At 45.2% G+C, this 17483-nt stretch overlaps 1 protein-coding gene across 2 annotated transcripts in view; it reads left to right on the top strand.

Moving 5' to 3' along the window:
- Window positions 1-17483, top strand: part of SLC1A2 (solute carrier family 1 member 2) — a 131697-nt gene that overhangs the window by 85253 nt on the left and 28961 nt on the right. For both annotated transcript variants that reach the window (XM_032841039.1, XM_032841038.1), the window contains exons 4-6: window positions 1485-1735; window positions 8053-8221; window positions 12563-12689. In XM_032841039.1, the coding sequence (XP_032696930.1) occupies window positions 1485-1735; window positions 8053-8221; window positions 12563-12689 (547 nt within the window). The remainder of the gene's footprint in view (window positions 1-1484; window positions 1736-8052; window positions 8222-12562; window positions 12690-17483) is intronic.

The following is a 17483-nucleotide window of genomic DNA, read 5'->3' as shown; positions in this document are numbered from 1 at the left end:
GTTTGCTTCTATGGGCTTATACTGGCAGTTTTTTCCTTACTAAATATTGCTTGAATAGGGTATAAATTCATGGAGTTTAGAGACTGAGCTTGGAGTTAAGGATGAAAGCTAAGTTTTTTTTGTTTTTTTAAAAGATTTTATTTATTTGACAGAGAGAGAGAGAGATCATGAGTAGCCAGAGAGGCAGGCAGAGAGAGAGAGGGGGAAGCAGGCTCCCTGCTGAGCAGAGAGCCCAATGCGGGGCTCAATCTCAAGACCCTGAGATCATGACCTGAGCTGGAGGCAGAGGCTTAACCCACTGAGCCACCCAGGCACCCCAAAAGCTAGGCTTTGATTGGTATTTGGGTGCTCTCTGGGTGACCTTGAAAAAGCCGTCCCTCTGGACTCTCCACCTTATGAGGAAAGTGAGGCCTGGAAACACTGAGAGATTCAGATGCTAAGCCTGTTTTTCCAGAGTCTCTGGTTGACCAGTGAGCCCGGTGAATGCAAGGTCTCATTATTCAGCCCAGACTGAGTGACACTGTACTGTCCCCTTAAGGCTTCTTTGCAAACCAGAGAAAATGTTCTCCGTGCCCATTTAACCGAACATAGATAGGGCAAGCTGGCCAGGAAAATGAGCATCTGTTGGCCAGAATCCGACTTTTGGTTGTAAGGAGAAGTGGCTCAAATGCGGGTCAGCTCAATTCAGGAAAGTTCACACCAATGACTTCCTCCCCCACAGCAAGGGCTACAATCTCTCTTGTCTAGTAAAAGCAGAAACTAAAACCAGGAAGTAGAAAACTAGAAGAAACAACTGGGAAAAAACCCAATGAAGGTAGGAGTTTTTGTGACTTGGCTTGGAATTTCCTCCAGCAATCACAGGACCTCCCACAGTATAGACAAAGTCCCATCTTTGTGTTCTCTAATCCCTGCACTAGGTTGGAAGATGTAGGTCTCCACCTACATTTTGTGCTTCACCTTGGAGGAATAAGGGCTGTGCTAGATCACTAGGCTAGACTCTTGATATCAATCACCAGGCCTACCAGCTTTTCATTTTTTTTTTTTAAGTGAGGACATTAATAACAACAGCAATGAAGTAAAAACCAGCAGGTACTAGCACCGTCACTTCATAAAGAAAAGATGTCTTAATACCAAATAAATGGGAAGGACATCATCTCGGAATTAAAAATGGAATACATTCAAATTTAACTCATTATTGCAGACTGACAAAAAGTAGTTACTGGTCAGTTTATAAACTCTGAACGAGAGAGATCAGTTTTATAAACTCGGAAGAAGAGATCATCAACTCTCCACAGTTCTCTAGAACCTCAAAAATGTCCTTGGCGGATCAAACTGTAAACTGTAGGATTGGAATCTTCAGTAGCAGCAGCCGTAATCAACCACGAATGCACCTGAGTAATACAGAGCAGTGTTACAGGGATGCAGAGATGGGCAGTTAACAGAGACATCACAGGAGTCCTCTTTCCAATGTCTTTTCAATGCAGGGTTGTCAGGCCTGGATGCTAAAGCCAGTGGGCGCCTGGGGACGAGAGCCATGGTGTATTACATGTCCACAACCATCATTGCTGCGGTGCTGGGGGTCATCCTGGTCTTGGCGATCCACCCAGGAAACCCCAAACTCAAGAAGCAGCTGGGGCCAGGGAAGAAGAATGATGAAGTGTCCAGCCTGGATGCCTTCCTGGACCTTATTCGCAATCTCTTTCCTGAAAACCTGGTCCAGGCCTGTTTTCAACAGGTAACCCAACGTTCCAATGCTATATGACCCTTCAGCCTCCTAAGTGAGCAAGATTGTAACTTGGAGAGTGTTTCAGTGAACCAGCTCTGGGGAGTCATTTCCTTATATTTAATTACCTCTCTCTCTAGAGCTTGTTTGAGATGATTTGCAGCAGGATTTGGGGATTAAAGTTATGTTTATTTATTTATTTAGTTTTTGTTTTGTTTTGTTTTGTTTTGTTATTAACCTTCTTTTTTTTTTTTTTCCAGCTCACTTAACATCTCTTTGCTCTGGGATTCCCCTTTCTTACCTTTTTTTTTTTTTTTCCCCTGTTACCTCTTTCCTTGTTTGTAGTTCCCCTCTGCATGTTGTCCAAAGACACATTTAAAAAAATATATTTATTTATATGACAGACAGAGAGCACATGTAGGCAGAGAAGCAGGCAGAGGGATGGGGGGAAGCAGGCTCCCTGCTGAGCAGAGAGCCCGATGCAGGGCTCGATCCCAGGACCCTGAGACCATGACCTAAGCCAAAGGCAGAGGATTTAACCCACTGAGCCACCCAGTCACCCCTCAAAGACGCATTTTTATCACTTTTGCTCACAACACTCTAGAATGCCGAGTGGGTCTCAGTGTTGGTAGTATTACAAAACTGCAAGGGGTAGATTTAAAAAATACACATGACCTACAGAGTCAGAATTTCTAGTGTGGGCCCAGGGAGTGGGTATTTTTCAAATTGTGGAAGTAATACACGAGGGTTGTAAAAAGTTTAAACAGTCTAGATGCACATAAGAAGTCAAGTCCTCACTTCTGGTCCTTAGAACTAATCATGCTGGGAATTTTGTTTCCTCCTGAATATATAGTATGATGTGTGCAACATCCTTTTTTTTTTTTTTTTAAAGATTTATTTATTGTAGAGCAAGAGAGAGCAGGAGAGAGTGAGAGAGCGTGTGCGAGCACGGGGAGGGCAGAGGGGGATAGAGACACCAGCAGACTCTGTGCTGAGCTCCAAGTCCAACATGCGAATGGATCTTACAACCCCGAGATCATGACCTGAGCCCAGACAAGGGTCATATACTCAACTGCATGTATGCATAATCTTAAAAAAAAAAATCCACCCGAGGGAACTGCATTACCCATGCCGCGTTACACTTGCTTTTTATTTAATGAGGTTTAGCATTATCTCTCTCTCTCTTTTCATGACCATGTAGTATATCTAAAAAATAAATTCTTGGGCACTTATGTCTTGCCAAAGAGTTTCATATTTCAGATTTGCTGGATGTTGCAAAATGGCTCTACAAAAGTTTGTACTAATGTCTATTCCCACCAAGTGCATTCAGGAAGATCAATTTTTTAAAGCATTATGATTCTTAAAAAATGGATGATTCTGCTGAGCGGAGCCACTGTGAGAGCCGCCAAGGCCCCACTCACCAGTCTGTTGTCTAGCCCCAAGGTCAGGTTAGGTTAGAATATACTCCAGTTCCCAGTAACTGAGGGAGCAAGTCAACTAGAACCAAAGACCCTCCTTCAGTCATTTCCGGGAAAGTGCAGAAAAATGAGCTCAACAAAGAGGCAGCCTGGAGGAACAGTTTGCCTTCCCAGCTGCCCTGAAAATACTGTTGCCAATCACTGGGGAGCCCAAATGACTCTGGGTTAGGGTGTGTTCTCTGATTTCTGATGCCAGTCTGCTGGCACCATAGCATGGCACTATGTTAAAGAAATGCATTTTCCGGATAAAGAAGATGTGTATAGGGGCACCTGGGTGGCTCAGTTGGTTAAGCGTCTGCCTTAGGCTCAGGTCATGATCCCAGGGTTCTGGGATCAAGTCCAGCATCGGGCTTCTTGCTCGATGGGGAGTCTCCTTCTCGCTCTCCCACAGCCCTGCTTGTGCTTTCTTGCTCACTTGCCCTCTCTCTCTGATAAATAAATAAATAAAATTAAAAAGAAAAGAAGATATGTGTATATATACACAATGGAATATTACTCAGCCTTCAAAAAGAAGGAGATGTTGCCATTTGTAACAACATGAATGGACCCGGAGGGTATGATGCTAAGGGAAATTAATCAGAGAAAGACAAATACCGTATGATTTCACTTATAGGTGCAATCTAAAAAACAAGACAAACAAACAAACAAGCAAAGAGCAGAAACAGACTTATAAATACAGAGAACAAACTGATGGTTGGTAGAAGGAAGGGGATGGACAACATGGGCCGAGGGGAGACAGATACATAGGCTTCCAGTTAATGGACTGAGCAAGTCACAGGGACAAAAGGCACAGTGGAGGGAATAGAGTCAGTGCTACTGTAGTAGAGTTGTGTGGTGAGGGAGGGCAGCTGCCCTTGGGGTAAGCATGGTCTAACGGACCGACTTGTCTGGTCACTATGTTGTATACCTGAAACTAAAGTAATCTTGTTGTCAGCTCTACTCCAGTAAAAAATAAAAATAAAATAAAATTTAAGAAAACAATAGAAAGCAAAACCAAAAGGTTCCATTAAAAAAAAAATACTGATTGGTTAAAGCCTCTGCCTTCGGCTCAGGTCATGGTCCCAGGGTCCTGGGATAGAGCTCCTCTCTGCTCAGCAGGGAGCCTGCTTCCTCCTCTCTCTCTGCCTGCCTTTCTGCCTACTTGTGATCTCTGTCTGTCAAATAAATAAATAAAATCTATAAATAATAAATAAATAAATAAATAAATGATGATGATGATGATGATGACGACGACAAAAGTAAAAGAAATCATTTCAGCCCAGGAGGTTGGCTGGGAAGGGAAGAGCAGCGGCCGGGGAGGGGTGCTTTCTGGCACTCCCTCTGTAGAGTGGACTTGGACCTCTGCCAGCCCACTTAGAAAGATGCATTCGCCTGCTTTGGAGAGCGAGACATAAGCGGGTGCCCCATCTGTTGTTAACATTCTGAAAAGAGCACTGTGGAAGTGTTGCTGTGAAACTGGCGAGGCAGGGATGGGGGCTTCCTTCTTGGGCCCTGTCGTGTCCATGCTCCATACAAGGACACCCCCTTTGGTGCCCTTGACAGGGGAGTATTGAAGCAGGCATGCCCCTGGAGCTGTTGCTCTGGGCTGCGGTGAGCCGTGCTCGCACTCAGTGACCTGTCTGGTCAGTGGGCGGTCTCAGCTTGGAGCTGTCCGCGGCAGGACCACTGAAGGCTGAGTTGTTCCCCTCCCCGCCCCCTCCTGGGACACCCCCCTCCCTGCCCCCGCTGGGAACATTCATGAGGAATGAACCCTTCGTCCCCCAGCAAAGCCCAGGGTCACTGTCCCTTTGGAGTTAGGATAATCAGAGGAAAAATTCAGTAGAATTTTTTTAATGATTTATTTATTTTAGAGAGATAGAGAGCAGGAGCAGGAGGGGCAGAAGGAGAGGGAGAGAGAATCTCAAGCAGACTCCCATGCTGAGTGCAAAGACCCACACAGGGCTCCATCTCACGACCCTGAGCTCATGGCCCAAACCGAAACCCAGAGTAGGGTGCTCACCTGACTGCACCACCTGGGCACCCCTGTGTAGGTCATTTATCTACCTCAGGGCAAGGGAGCATGCAGATTCCTTAAGATGGACTTCAGGCAGCCTAGAGGAAAGGGGTCTTAAACAAGGACCCAACCATGGACTCAGGAGGACCTCGAAGAGGACCCAGAGAAAGGGAATCATCATACGGTGACACTGCATTGCCAGAGAGAAATGGTGCCTGAGGGGTGCCTTCTGTGCCCTTGGGATACAGCTGGAAGTGATGACGAAAAGCCCGTCTTGGGTGTGGGGGGCCTTCACGATCAGAGTTAGACACAGGGGTGGAAAGAGGAAGGTACACATCCCCAGAGCAGAGGCTGCCTTCCCCCAGGTGGCAGGCCCCGTGTCTTACAGAGCAGGGAGGTGACCCAAGCCGAGGTTTCCAGGACAGCAACGGGCAGTCAGTTGCGGCCAGACCACAGGAATCCAACCCAGTGACAGGGACCATGTGGGTCTTCTCTTCCTGGGAATCCAGTTCACTCATCCACTCTGCACTTGTGGGCAGCTCCTGGGTGCCAGGCTCCCTACTATGCAGGGGATGCCACGGGCAACGAGACACTCTGGGTTCCTGCCCAGGGGAGCTTACATTCAGGGAGTGGGGAACACAGACCAGAACAAACATCACGTACATACACAAGCTATTCAAAAAATTAAGGTAAGTGCTCTCTGAGCACCAGAGACAGGATGAGGGGCTCTGCAGTAACTGTGAGAGACACCTGAGCTGAAAGAGTGAGGGACAAACTGAGCTAGGCTGAGGATGGGGCGGAGCTGCTGGGGACTGGGGGCGGAGCCTGTCCAGAGGTGTTGCCCTCAGAGAGAAGGAAGGCCAGTGTGTGGGAGGTAGAGCGAGCTGGGGGAAGCAAAGCCCAGCTCAGGCAGGATCTGGTAGGCCACAGTCAGTCTCAGGAACTTATTCTAAGAGAGTTTTAGGCACAGGGAGACAACTGTTTTTCTATTTTTAAGAAATCAACCCGGCAGCTTTAGATGTAGACAGAGCTCTGGGGAGCTGGACTTACCTGGTGTTTGCAGGTAGACTAGAAGGTGGGTGGGAATAGCAGTGAGCAGGCTTTTGCACGTTCTAAGGTTTGAGACTTGGGTAGACTGGAGTTGGCACCTAGATGGCGCTGTCCAACCCAGGTAGGCCCAGATCAAGAACTCAGGCAGAAACCAGGCCCATGTTCCTGTATCCCCAGCAACTTGCCTGAAACTTAAGCCACGGGTCTGTGCTGCTTAGAAGCTGATTTTGGAGTCAGACATGCCTCACCCTGAATCCCGCTTCAGCAACTAGCTAGCTGTCTGCCCTGCAGGTAGTTAGCCCTGGAGCCTTGAGGGGTTACTGTTGACAGAAGAGATGATAGATGGCAGGTGCACACTTGACCCTGAGAGCCACCGTTTATTTACCACCAGGGCCACTAGTCTTTTGAACTCAAGCCTTGGCTTCTTTAACATTCCAAGGACAGGTCCCCAGTTGGCATCTGGTCTTCCCATTTCCCCTGGGAGCGTGACTCTCTTGCTCCCAGAAGCCTCCCTTTGGATGGTTCCTGTGTTCTTTCTTCATGCCGACGTTGCCCAGGTCAAGGGGACCATGAACTTCCTGTTCTCCCCTTGCACACTCAGCCTGAGCTTCTTCCCTCCCTGCACAGGTGCAGGTGGTCAGGCTAGAACAGAGCATATCCTGCTTTTCTCCCACTTTGGACAATGGTCAGTTTGGCATTGCTCACTGTTTGGCCCCGCCACAGTGAACTGGGACCATGGAGCTTAGGGAATAGAAGAATTCAGTGGTGCTCAGGCACTCTGAGTTCAAGTCCCAGCTCTGCCAAGAGCTCTATTGACTGACAAGTCATTTGAGTTCCCCATGCCTCCCCTTCCGTATCTATTCAGGGTTCAGCCATCTGTTGCCTACTACGTACCAGCACTGACATTCTAGGATTCTGCATGAGTTCTATTTTAATACTCTTGAAGGTATTGTTTCTCTGGGCTCCGATGTGAATTTTCACAGCACTCTGAATGCAGGGTGCCTGGCACCTTTAAAAATAGAATGGATGTCACAGATGTCGAGGAATAGCATGAGAGGTTCTTGGGAGGCCATTTCCACAGAGATCCTTGGGAAACATTGAGCAAGGCTTGGCATCACTGTCTAGAAGGAGTGGGTGTCTTCTTTCCTTACATTTTGATCTGAAATATAAGCCAACATCCCTGTCATTGTAGCTGCTGGCTGCTAGTACATCTGGTGATCAGATGGAGATGCCCAGCAGAGCATGATTCTGGAAGGAGCCCAAATGAGTGGGTCTGTGAAGACTCTGCCAGACAGGAACCAGAGAGGAAGGAGCAAAGCAGGTGGACCATGAGGACTCATCTGATCCCTGCATAGACCCTTACTCTCCTACTCTTGACCAGATCCAAGGCCCCTCCCAAGGGGCAAGAAGGGTCATCCAATTAGTTTCGCCATTATGAAGAGCATCCATGTTGGATGTCGGATGTTGTCTCCAAGATGCAGGGCTACCATCATGGGAATGTAAGAAGTAGATGTCTGTCCCCCACCTTGAAGTGTGCGTCCCATTACTGGATTACACCACATTACAAATGAAAGTTATAAATCCTGTAATTATCATGTGATGAGAATAATCGTTTCCCACTATATTTGTGTCATAAAATGTCACTTTGTTAAACACAGACATATAAAATATTCCCCAACCTTTGTAACCTTGTTTTGGCAGTTCTGAATTATTTTTTCTCATACTGGGAACTTTATAAACATGTAAGTGGCTAGACTTTGGGTGATAAACCTCTCACATTTCTATTCCCCCCCCCCCCACTCCATTAGATTCAAACGGTGACCAAGAAAGTCTTGGTGCCACCTCCATCAGACGAGGAGGGCAATGCCACCAATGCTGTCATCTCCTTGTTGAATGAGACTGTGACAGAGGCACCTGAGGAAGCGAAGGTGGTTATCAAGAAGGGCCTGGAGTTCAAGGACGGCATGAATGTCTTAGGTAGGCAACCTGGTGTTCATCGCAGGGGGAGACGATGGCCAGCCCTTCCTGCTTCTCAGCACCCAGCAGCCCTGCCTCCCTTCTCAGAAAACCTGTTGCTGGTATTCTGTAGGTGGAGCAGGAGGCTCTCTCTAGAGAGCAAGTTGAGGGTCATGGAGACTGATATTTGAGACATTAAGGAAGAAAGAGAGGGCAAGCAGGACCATGAGGGAACATGGCAGCTAGGGGTTGGTTGTGGAAAAAGAGGGCACTAACATTCATTGGACACATTCCCTGACTTTCTGTGTGGTGTTGACAAATAACTTTCTCTGTCTATTTCATGAAGTTACACATCCAATTTTTTCATTTTTTAAGCTTTCGTATTATATTATTTTTTGAGCTGTCCTTGGGTGTTAATGCTGTGCTAGGCACAGGGATAGCTTACCCCAGCTTTCACATTCTTGAAACAAACACAATGCTATCAGGAGTGTAAAGTGTTGTTGTTGGTGCCCCAAAGGAGCTTATCCAAAGGAAATGACTTTGTTTAATTTTTTGGGATTCCAATGAGCCCTTTTCCCCTAATCTGGAGCCTTCCTAGCCTTCCATGGTTTTGGGTCTTTGGCTTGGCAAGCAGACCAGGTTCGGATCCCTTATGGACCACTCACGGGTGAGCTGACAGTAGCTGAGTTGCTCTGCTTCTCAAGCTTCATGTGTAAAGTGGGGTTGGGATTGCCATTTCTCTGGTAGATCATTATGAGTATTAAATGAGATTGCACCCATGAGGCATAGTAGCCTATGCCTCATGCTCTGCTGGTGCAGGCTTTACGGTCCCTATCCAAGGTGGATAGAGAGCTGAGGAGCTCAATAAGAAAACAGCTCATAGAGAATGAAGACTCCCATCACATGGGTGACTCCCATTTGCTCAGTTTACTCCCTATCTACCCCCTGGGTCCACCTTCTAACCTACCCCACACCCACTGTTAAACTGATGTTCCCTACACAAGAAAGAGGGACATTTGGCCCTAAACTGGGAGAAACAGGGAAGCTAGGCAAGAGAAATAGATTGATCCATGCAAGCAAGATTTCTAAGGATTTGAGGGATTTCTGGCTAGAAGGGGATCAGCTCAATGATCCTTCCACTTTACCATCTAGGAGATCAAATGCCCTTGTCTCCTTAGTAGGGTTGTCAGAGAAAAGACTGGACGCCCAGTTAGGTGTGAATTCCAGGTGAACAACAAATGACTTTTTTAGTGTAGGGTATGTCCCAAATATTGCAAGGGACATACTTATACTAAAATAAAATATATCCGTTCTTTATCTGAAATCCACATTTTAACTGGGTATCCTGTTTGTTTGTTTGTTCTAAACTTGCTCACCTGACACCTACCTTACCCAGAATGGTTGAGAGAAAGAGGTAGAGAAGAAGGAGGATTGTCTAGGCACTGAAAAGCAGAAGCTTCAGTAGGGATCTTCTTAGTTTGGCCTGGCAGGAAGCAGGTTGAGTAGTGAGAGCATGGAGGAGAGGCAATGGAAGATCAATAAACATTGTTGACAGTCAGTGTGAGGTGACAGGAGGAAAGAGAGAGGACAGAGAGGGTGAGTTCCTCTGCGGGGAGCTTGCAAATACCCTCAGATCCACCCCGGATCCACCCCTTCTCGCCCATTGCCAGATATGTGTGATCCTTTCAGGACCTTCCCAGCCATACTCTGTCCCTGAAGGCCCATGGGCAAAGTGAACCCACAGTCCATTACATATTCTGGAGGAGGTTAAGGCCATGAGTCATGAGGCCAAAACTTTGGGGTGAATCATTCAGAAGACTTTCATGGTCGTTTCCAGATTCTCAGTGGATTCTGGGAAGTCCTGTTGACCCTGGGTTGTACTGGGGAGTTTCAACACAACTCGCTACTCTCTCAGCCCCAGCGATCCAGTCTAAGGGGGCTTTGTTCAAGCAAAACATCCCAGTTCCAGTAAGTGACTTTAGTGAGGTGATGTTGACAGAGGAAGTGACATGGAAGCTGGACATGGGTGGGCAGCGGCAGACGGAGCTCTGGAAAGCCAAGGGAAGTTAGACTGTTGAGAAACTTCCCATGTACAAATCCCTTGGTATTCTAAGGGTGGAGAAGGTGGCTTTTGTTTTGTTTTGGAAAGTCCCAATGATCAGGCATTGCAGTAAGTGAAGACAAAACCTTGGTTCTGGGCTCCCTCTTCTTGAGGTACTCATTTCTCTCCCCAGTAACCTCCAGACCACTTCTGAGCTCTCTCCTCTAACCCCAGCCATTAAATCAATTCCTGGCAGAGTTTTCTCCTTCCAGCTTCTCTCTCTTAGTGATAGATGTGGCCCAGTTTCTGCTGACCCCGCAAGGGGAACTTTTTTCTGCCAGCTCTTTGAGATTTTGAGACCTTGAGTTTTTTCTCTTAAAATCTCCAAATGAAATTAACTGGGTAATACTAGCTCTTCTCAGCCAGAATGTTCACAGATTATTTCTCACTACACACCTAGCAAACTCTTCTCCTTCTTGAGAGAAGGGCTTGGGAATAGCCCAAATTTGGTTCCATACGTAATGGGAGAGCTAGATCACTCTTCCCTGATCACTAAATTTCATGAAGCCAGTCTCTGTGGCCAATAACTCACTTGTAAGGCCCTTGCCGGTCTTTCTGGCTGAGATCTGAAAAGGAGAAATATTCACTACTGGGGATTAACAATCCTGGGTGCACGTGCTGGGTTCTTTTTGGTAAAGAGAGAGTCTCCAATGAAGGATAGTTGCACAGTCTGAGTTGATATGTGCTTGGTGTGGGGAAGTGAGTGGTTTTGGGAGAGCTAGGAAAAAGGTAAAGTCAAAGGTTCAGAGAAAAAGAATTCCTTCCCAAGAGAATCAAACTATAATGCTATAATTTTCCCAGTATAACTCAAGACTCTGGGCAGAACTGAACACAATAGGAAACTGAATGTAATAGAGAGGACTGGCAATTAGGTCTGCCAAACTGGGATAAGTCTGGTGTAGGGAAGAGGAAGGAAGGAGAGGGGTATAGGGGATGGGCCATACTACATTTCAGAGAAAATGTCAGATGGGTAAGTAAGGTCCTGTGGCCAAAGGGACAGTAGCATTGACTGACAGTTCATGCAAGTAGTCAGAATTGGAGCCCCAGGACTGGCAATCGTGGGTCAAGAGTGAGGTGAGGGCACAGCCTGACTGGGAACCAGAAATTCAGATAAGCAGTAATGGGGATGTCTGTAAGCCATGTTGTGCCCCAGTCGTTGGGTAGGCCTGGGTGAGACTTCAGGCTGGGGGTGAGACTCTGAGGACAAGAATGGGAAGGAATGGTGAGGGGAGGGAATCTTGTGGGGAGAGAGAAGCCAGGCCCAGCTTGGAGGAACCAAAGTATATGGCAGCTTCCCAGGATAGGTACTCAGGTGGAGGGAATGAGGCAAAGACAATACAGAGATAAGACCCAAGTTTGGGTGTTGGAGCTGGTTCAGGACCCAGTGCAATTTGATGGGGACAGAGTTCCTCACATCCTTACAGCCCGGGTTAGGATTGCTCTTACAGGCTGTGGTGGGGCTGGATTGAGATTGAAGTCAAGTGATGTCAAGTGAAGGGAGAAGGAGGCTAAGGGGCTAGAAAGTTACAAAGTCTATATTTTGCCTTTATGATATTGCAAAAAAGAATGCAGTAAAAAAGGAAGCATTCTACCAATTTTGACCATGAAAAGAATGATGAAGAATTAATAACAAGTTAAATCCAAATGAACTGGGTCAATTGGGGTTTCCCAACTGTTTTTGATTTCTCATTGATTTCCATTTGACTTTTCAACATTCTTCCTCCTTCTCACGTTAGGCATGTAGCAGTAGAAAAATACTTTTATGCTCAGGATTTTCCTACAGTGAAACATACCAGCCATGCATGAGTTTAGGATAACATCAAACTAACATAGACATAACCTTGGCAGGGATTTTCTTGGCTAATTGGTCTCTGCAGTTCTGATGTAGGCTCCAAAGTTTGCACGATAATCCCCAAGTCCCAACAAGCCTTCCTTCATTAATCTATGGACATGGAATCGGCTTACCCATGATTTCATAAGTGAGGAGGAGAGAGAAGAGAGCGTTTTGAGTTTGGAATGAAACGGAATTCATTTCCTCCAAGGAACTAACACCACTGACAGTTCAACTTGCTGTTGTGGGAAATGTTAGGGGATGCCATAGTTATCCAGGAGAAAGGTATTTTCAGTGTGAAACCGAATGCCTAAATCACATGGCAACAGGCAGGGGAGAAGGTGGCTCCCTATGTCGGGAATGGTGAAGGAGGGAGAAGAAACACATATTTCTAATCTGCCCTTCTGTGTAATGTGATTTCCCCCAACAGGTCTGATAGGGTTTTTCATCGCTTTTGGCATTGCCATGGGGAAGATGGGCGAGCAGGCCAAGCTGATGGTGGAATTCTTCAACATTTTGAATGAGATTGTAATGAAGTTAGTGATCATGATCATGTGGTAAGTGGGCTTGTTCTTCCTTCAGTGTGGTGGGGGTGGGGGCGTCCAGAGGTCTTGGGATCCTTGGAAGATCATGGAGCCTTCCTAGCAGGAGCAAGTGGGTGGCCATGGACCAAGCAAAGTGCTCTCCAGAAAGACTTTGAGAAAGGGATGAAAATCTCTTTCTGGGAGCTTCCCCTAGAAAATGGTTTGGAAAACTATGGCCCATCCTCAGGCCAGATCCTTTCTGCTACTCCTTTAGTGGCCTACAGGACTGGGTTTTATGTTTTTATGTTGCTGGGGGGAAAAAAAATCAAAAGAGTAATAATATTTTACAAACATGAAAATTACATGAAATTCACATCCAGGGCCCATAGATAGAGTTTTATTGGCACATGGCCACACCCATTCATTCACATATTGTCTAGCATTGCTTTATGCTGAATGCAGAGTCGAGTTGTTCTGATTAACACCGTGTAGCCTGCAAAGACTGAAGTATTTACTCTTTGACCCTTCACATAAAAAGTTTGCCAATCCCTACAGTGGGAACACAAAAACAACAACAACAATTAAAAAGAGGGACAAGCTGAAAAAACCAACTAGTAATTCTGAAACCAGCAGTATCGGAAAACACTGAGATAAATCCAAGTACTAGGGATGATATGGCCTGACCCAGGGTTTGTGGAAGGACCGCCACTCTAATATTCTGGCATCCAAAAGCAACGTATCGGAGATTCTTCATTCAGACAGAAGGAAAAAGAGGCAGTTTTCAGGCCATGCAAGCAAAATGATATCACAGAGGACACATTAAAATTATAAGTACTCTTGGAAATGTGGTTCCACCCTCTAGTTGTGTAGAAGAGAAGACTGTGTCCAGAGTGACTACATCTTGATTGTACAATATCACAATCATTAGAACAATAAAACTTACCAATTCTTGATTTCCTTTTATCTGTGAAGAGCCATGATAAGTGCTTAATACTTACCTATTGTAACTCCAATAACCCTGCAAAGATGGCATCATGACTCTCATTTTCCAGAAGAGGAAACTGAGGTATATGGAAGTTGAATACTTTGCTTAAGACTATGTATCTGGGGGGTGGGTGCGGGAGAGAAGCTGGAATACCTATTGATTTCACAATCCTTGGTGTATAGTTGGGGGGCTTTTTTGTTTGAATTATCTAAGCAATACCATCTCTACTCCATTTCATGTAGGTTTATGGTCAGTGGTTCTGAACTCTAGGGCAGCCCAGGAGAGCAGGAGCATCCATTCCTTTATGAAGGAAGCTATACCACCTTCAGAACTTTCTACTGCCCCATATCTCTCAGATGGAAAGATTTTTTTAAAGATTTTTTATTAATTTATTTGACAGACAGAGATCACAAGTAGACAGAGAAGCAGGCAGAGAGGGGAGGAAGCAGGCTCCCTGCTGAGCAGAGAACCCGATGCGAGGCTCGATCTCAGGACCCTGGGATCATGACCTGAACCGAAGGCAGAGGCTTTAACCCACTGAGCCACCCAGGCGCCCCTCAGATGAAAAGAATTTTACATGCGTTTGTTCCAGATCTCTATGATGGTCTGGTACGCCTGCCTGGGAAAAAAGAAAACCATTATTAGATCAAGCGACATCTATGTCCTATCTGTCACAGAAATTCTGGATTACAGATTCCCTGTCTCTGTGTGCTCCCCTGCTACCCACCTTCCCCAATTCTCCTCTGATCTTCTTTTACTTCTGTGTGGTGCCTTCCACTAAAATTCTACCTTCTTTTTCTCTTCTTCCTCTCCTTGGCCCCTACTCCCACTTTACAAGGGCAAAAATCTGTTTTTGACTTATTTTTTTTACCTCCACAGAACCAAACATTGTGATGTGCTGGTAGAAATTCTTACTGAATCCTCAGGAGTGAGTAGGCTAGCTGATGGGCCTCAGATCAAGAAGATGTGCCTCGTGATTTCATGAAACATATTTACTAGACTTGGCTTGTTTCAGATCATTGCTTTTTGTACTTTTAAAACACAAACAAAATGCCGGTAAAATTGTGTGTGTGTCTGTCGTGCTGATTTTTCAACTAACCAGGCAATCCTAGATTTCTGAATATTTCTTTTCTATGAAAATCTAAAGTCACACACAATGTGATGCTCTAAAAAAATATGCTTAGAAACTTTAAGATCCATCTGCGGTTGCTGAGACTTTAATAGATGATAATGCCTAAAGTAGGATATGCCTCTTGGTAGTAAACATTAGGATCTGCCCTGGTCTCCTAGAATTTTTTAGGATGAGCATCCTTGCTCTAAAAATTCAGTTCATATTTCTGTATGATGATGCCAGTGATGTGGGCCGTGTCACTTCCACTAAGCCCATGAAGAGAAAGAATCTAGGAGGTGAGGTCAGTCATGGGATGAAGGGCATGCTCTCTTCTCCACAGGGATGAAGGGTGTGGATCAAGGTTTCCTGTTCACTGAAACCAAAGCTCCTAAAGATTTACTATCAAATCCCAGGAGACGCAGAGCAATTGTGAGCCAGGGACAAGGCCTATGGAACGATTTCTGACAGCTGTTCGGTGACCTCATCTAGACAAACAGTCAGGAGGGGGTTCTACGACACAAGATGCCGTTTCTACACATTTCTTTCATTCTTTAGCTGCCTTGTCAGTGCCGGATAACGATGCGTGTGGGAAGGTTTGGGGTGAAACACTCAATTACTCTTTAACTGACCCCCTCAAAGCTAAATGATCAGTTCTTGGGGATTCTTCTCTGTGTGGTAGTCAGAATAGTATAATAGCAAAACAAAACATTGGAGAGGTGGCTATTATTGTAATAGGGATTATTACTAAATTATAACTTAGAGTTATGAAATGTTTGCTATGCACTCAACATTACCTCTTTTATTGTGCTGCACCTATTTATTACTGAGGAGCTAATTATTATTATTATAATTGTCATTAAATCGTAGCTAAGATTTGCCAAATTCCTGCTATATGCTGAATACCTTTCCACTTGCTTTACGTGCATTAACTGACTTAATTGTCTCAGTAATACCTAGCAGAAATAGGTAGTTTTATTAGTCCCATTTTCCAGATGTGAAAACTAAGCACAGAGTTTAACTTGCCCAGTGTTGCACAGTGCCTTTTTAACTAATTAATTAATTGTATGGCACCTTATTCAGCTTCTCTCTGACTTCACACCAGAGTGAATCCAGGACACTCTGGTTACTAACTGTGTGATTCTATATGGGTTAGACAGTTCCTAAACCCCACATCAGAATGGATTGATCATAGAATCAACCTCCTAGGGTTGCTGTGAGAATTAAATGAAATTGAGACCAACAGTTACAAAGCATTTCTCATGTTCTGGGACCTGCCTAAACATTGTCTATGAACCAGTATTATCATTGCAGTTATTTTGTGATTATCATTACTGTTATCATTCAATCCATATCCTCTGTTTCTCTGTGTTCATGGATTCTTCAAGAAGCCTAAAAGGTCCTCTGATTCACCAAAAAAAGAGAGAAAAACCCTTAATTTCAGTATGATTTTCATATCCTCATTTTTTTGCAAATTTCTTTAAAACATTTTTTTCAAATCTGAAAATCTAAACAGAAAGTAAAACTCTGCATACTCTTGCCACTATAGAAACACAAGGCAAGAAGTGAGATCTCTTCATTCTTTCAATTTTCCCTCCCTGTTAACCTACCACCACCACCACCCATCCATCCATCCATGCATCCAACTGTCCATCCATCCATCCAATCATCCATCCATCCATCCATCCCTGCTTTCAATCCACAAATATATTTTGAGCCCCTCTTCTATGCCAATAATAATTTTAGGTGCCGGTGATATAATGGTGAATGAGAGAGAAAAATTCTGGCCCTCATGGAGCCTACATTCTTTTGGAAAAGGAGAAGAATTAAAGGAATAAAAGGAAACAAATTAGAATTCAGACAGTAATCTCTGCTACAAAGTCAGTAACCAGGACAGTGGGACCAAGAGTGATGGGGGATGGAAATATGCCTTAGACTTGATCCAGAGGACCCAGGAGGGCTGTCTGGGGAAGTGACTTTTGATGAAGACCTGAAGAATGAAAAGAGGTTGCTCTGTGAAGAACCAACAGGAGAATTTTCCAGGGGGAGGAAATAGCAGATAAAGGGTTTTCAAGGGTCAGAATGAAGATCGGGGTAGCTGTAATATGGTTGGTTGGTGAGGAGGTAGAAAGCTGTGAAGTTGGGGAGGTGAGCAAGAGGCAGATCCCATAGGGCCTTGCAGGCTACCATGATGAGTTGGGGTTTATTGACTTGAAAAATGAAGTCCTTAGGAGGCTACAAGCCTGGAGGCTCTCCATACTGATTTTCAGCCTATCCTGATAAAAATTTCTAATCCACACAAAGTACCTCTGAGCACAGTCACTCCTTAGATAGTCAGGACATCTGTCTAGATCTAAGTGGACTGGGAAAAATGGAGAGTTGTGTTACTTTTTGAGCCTGAATACAGACAACACCCTTGGGTAATTCTTAGAATGTATATTTAGCTCTCTGTTGACAGACTCTCCCATTTCTTAGCTCTCCTGGGTTCTGTCCCAAACTGGAAGGCTAGTGTTGCTATTGGAAACCAATAGCAGTGTGGGACAGAACCAGAGTGGCTTTATGGCAAGCCTGAGAAAGTCCCTCCACTAATTTCCATCTAAGTGTCTGATCCACCATCGGTCCTATTACTCAGAGTCCTGAATTATTTACCTTAATGGGTTAAGACTAAAGGTCTTGAATCAGTTGGAGCTAATGGAAGTGGTTTCCAGAGGCTAACCAAGTAATATCTGCATTT

This window comes from Lontra canadensis, unplaced genomic scaffold (assembly GCF_010015895.1).
Source record: "Lontra canadensis isolate GAN:19392208 unplaced genomic scaffold, GSC_riverotter_1.0 scaffold118, whole genome shotgun sequence".
Lineage (NCBI taxonomy): Eukaryota > Metazoa > Chordata > Mammalia > Carnivora > Mustelidae > Lontra > Lontra canadensis.
Note: the sequence above shows the minus strand (reverse complement) of the source record. Positions and strands in the feature narration are given on the sequence as shown.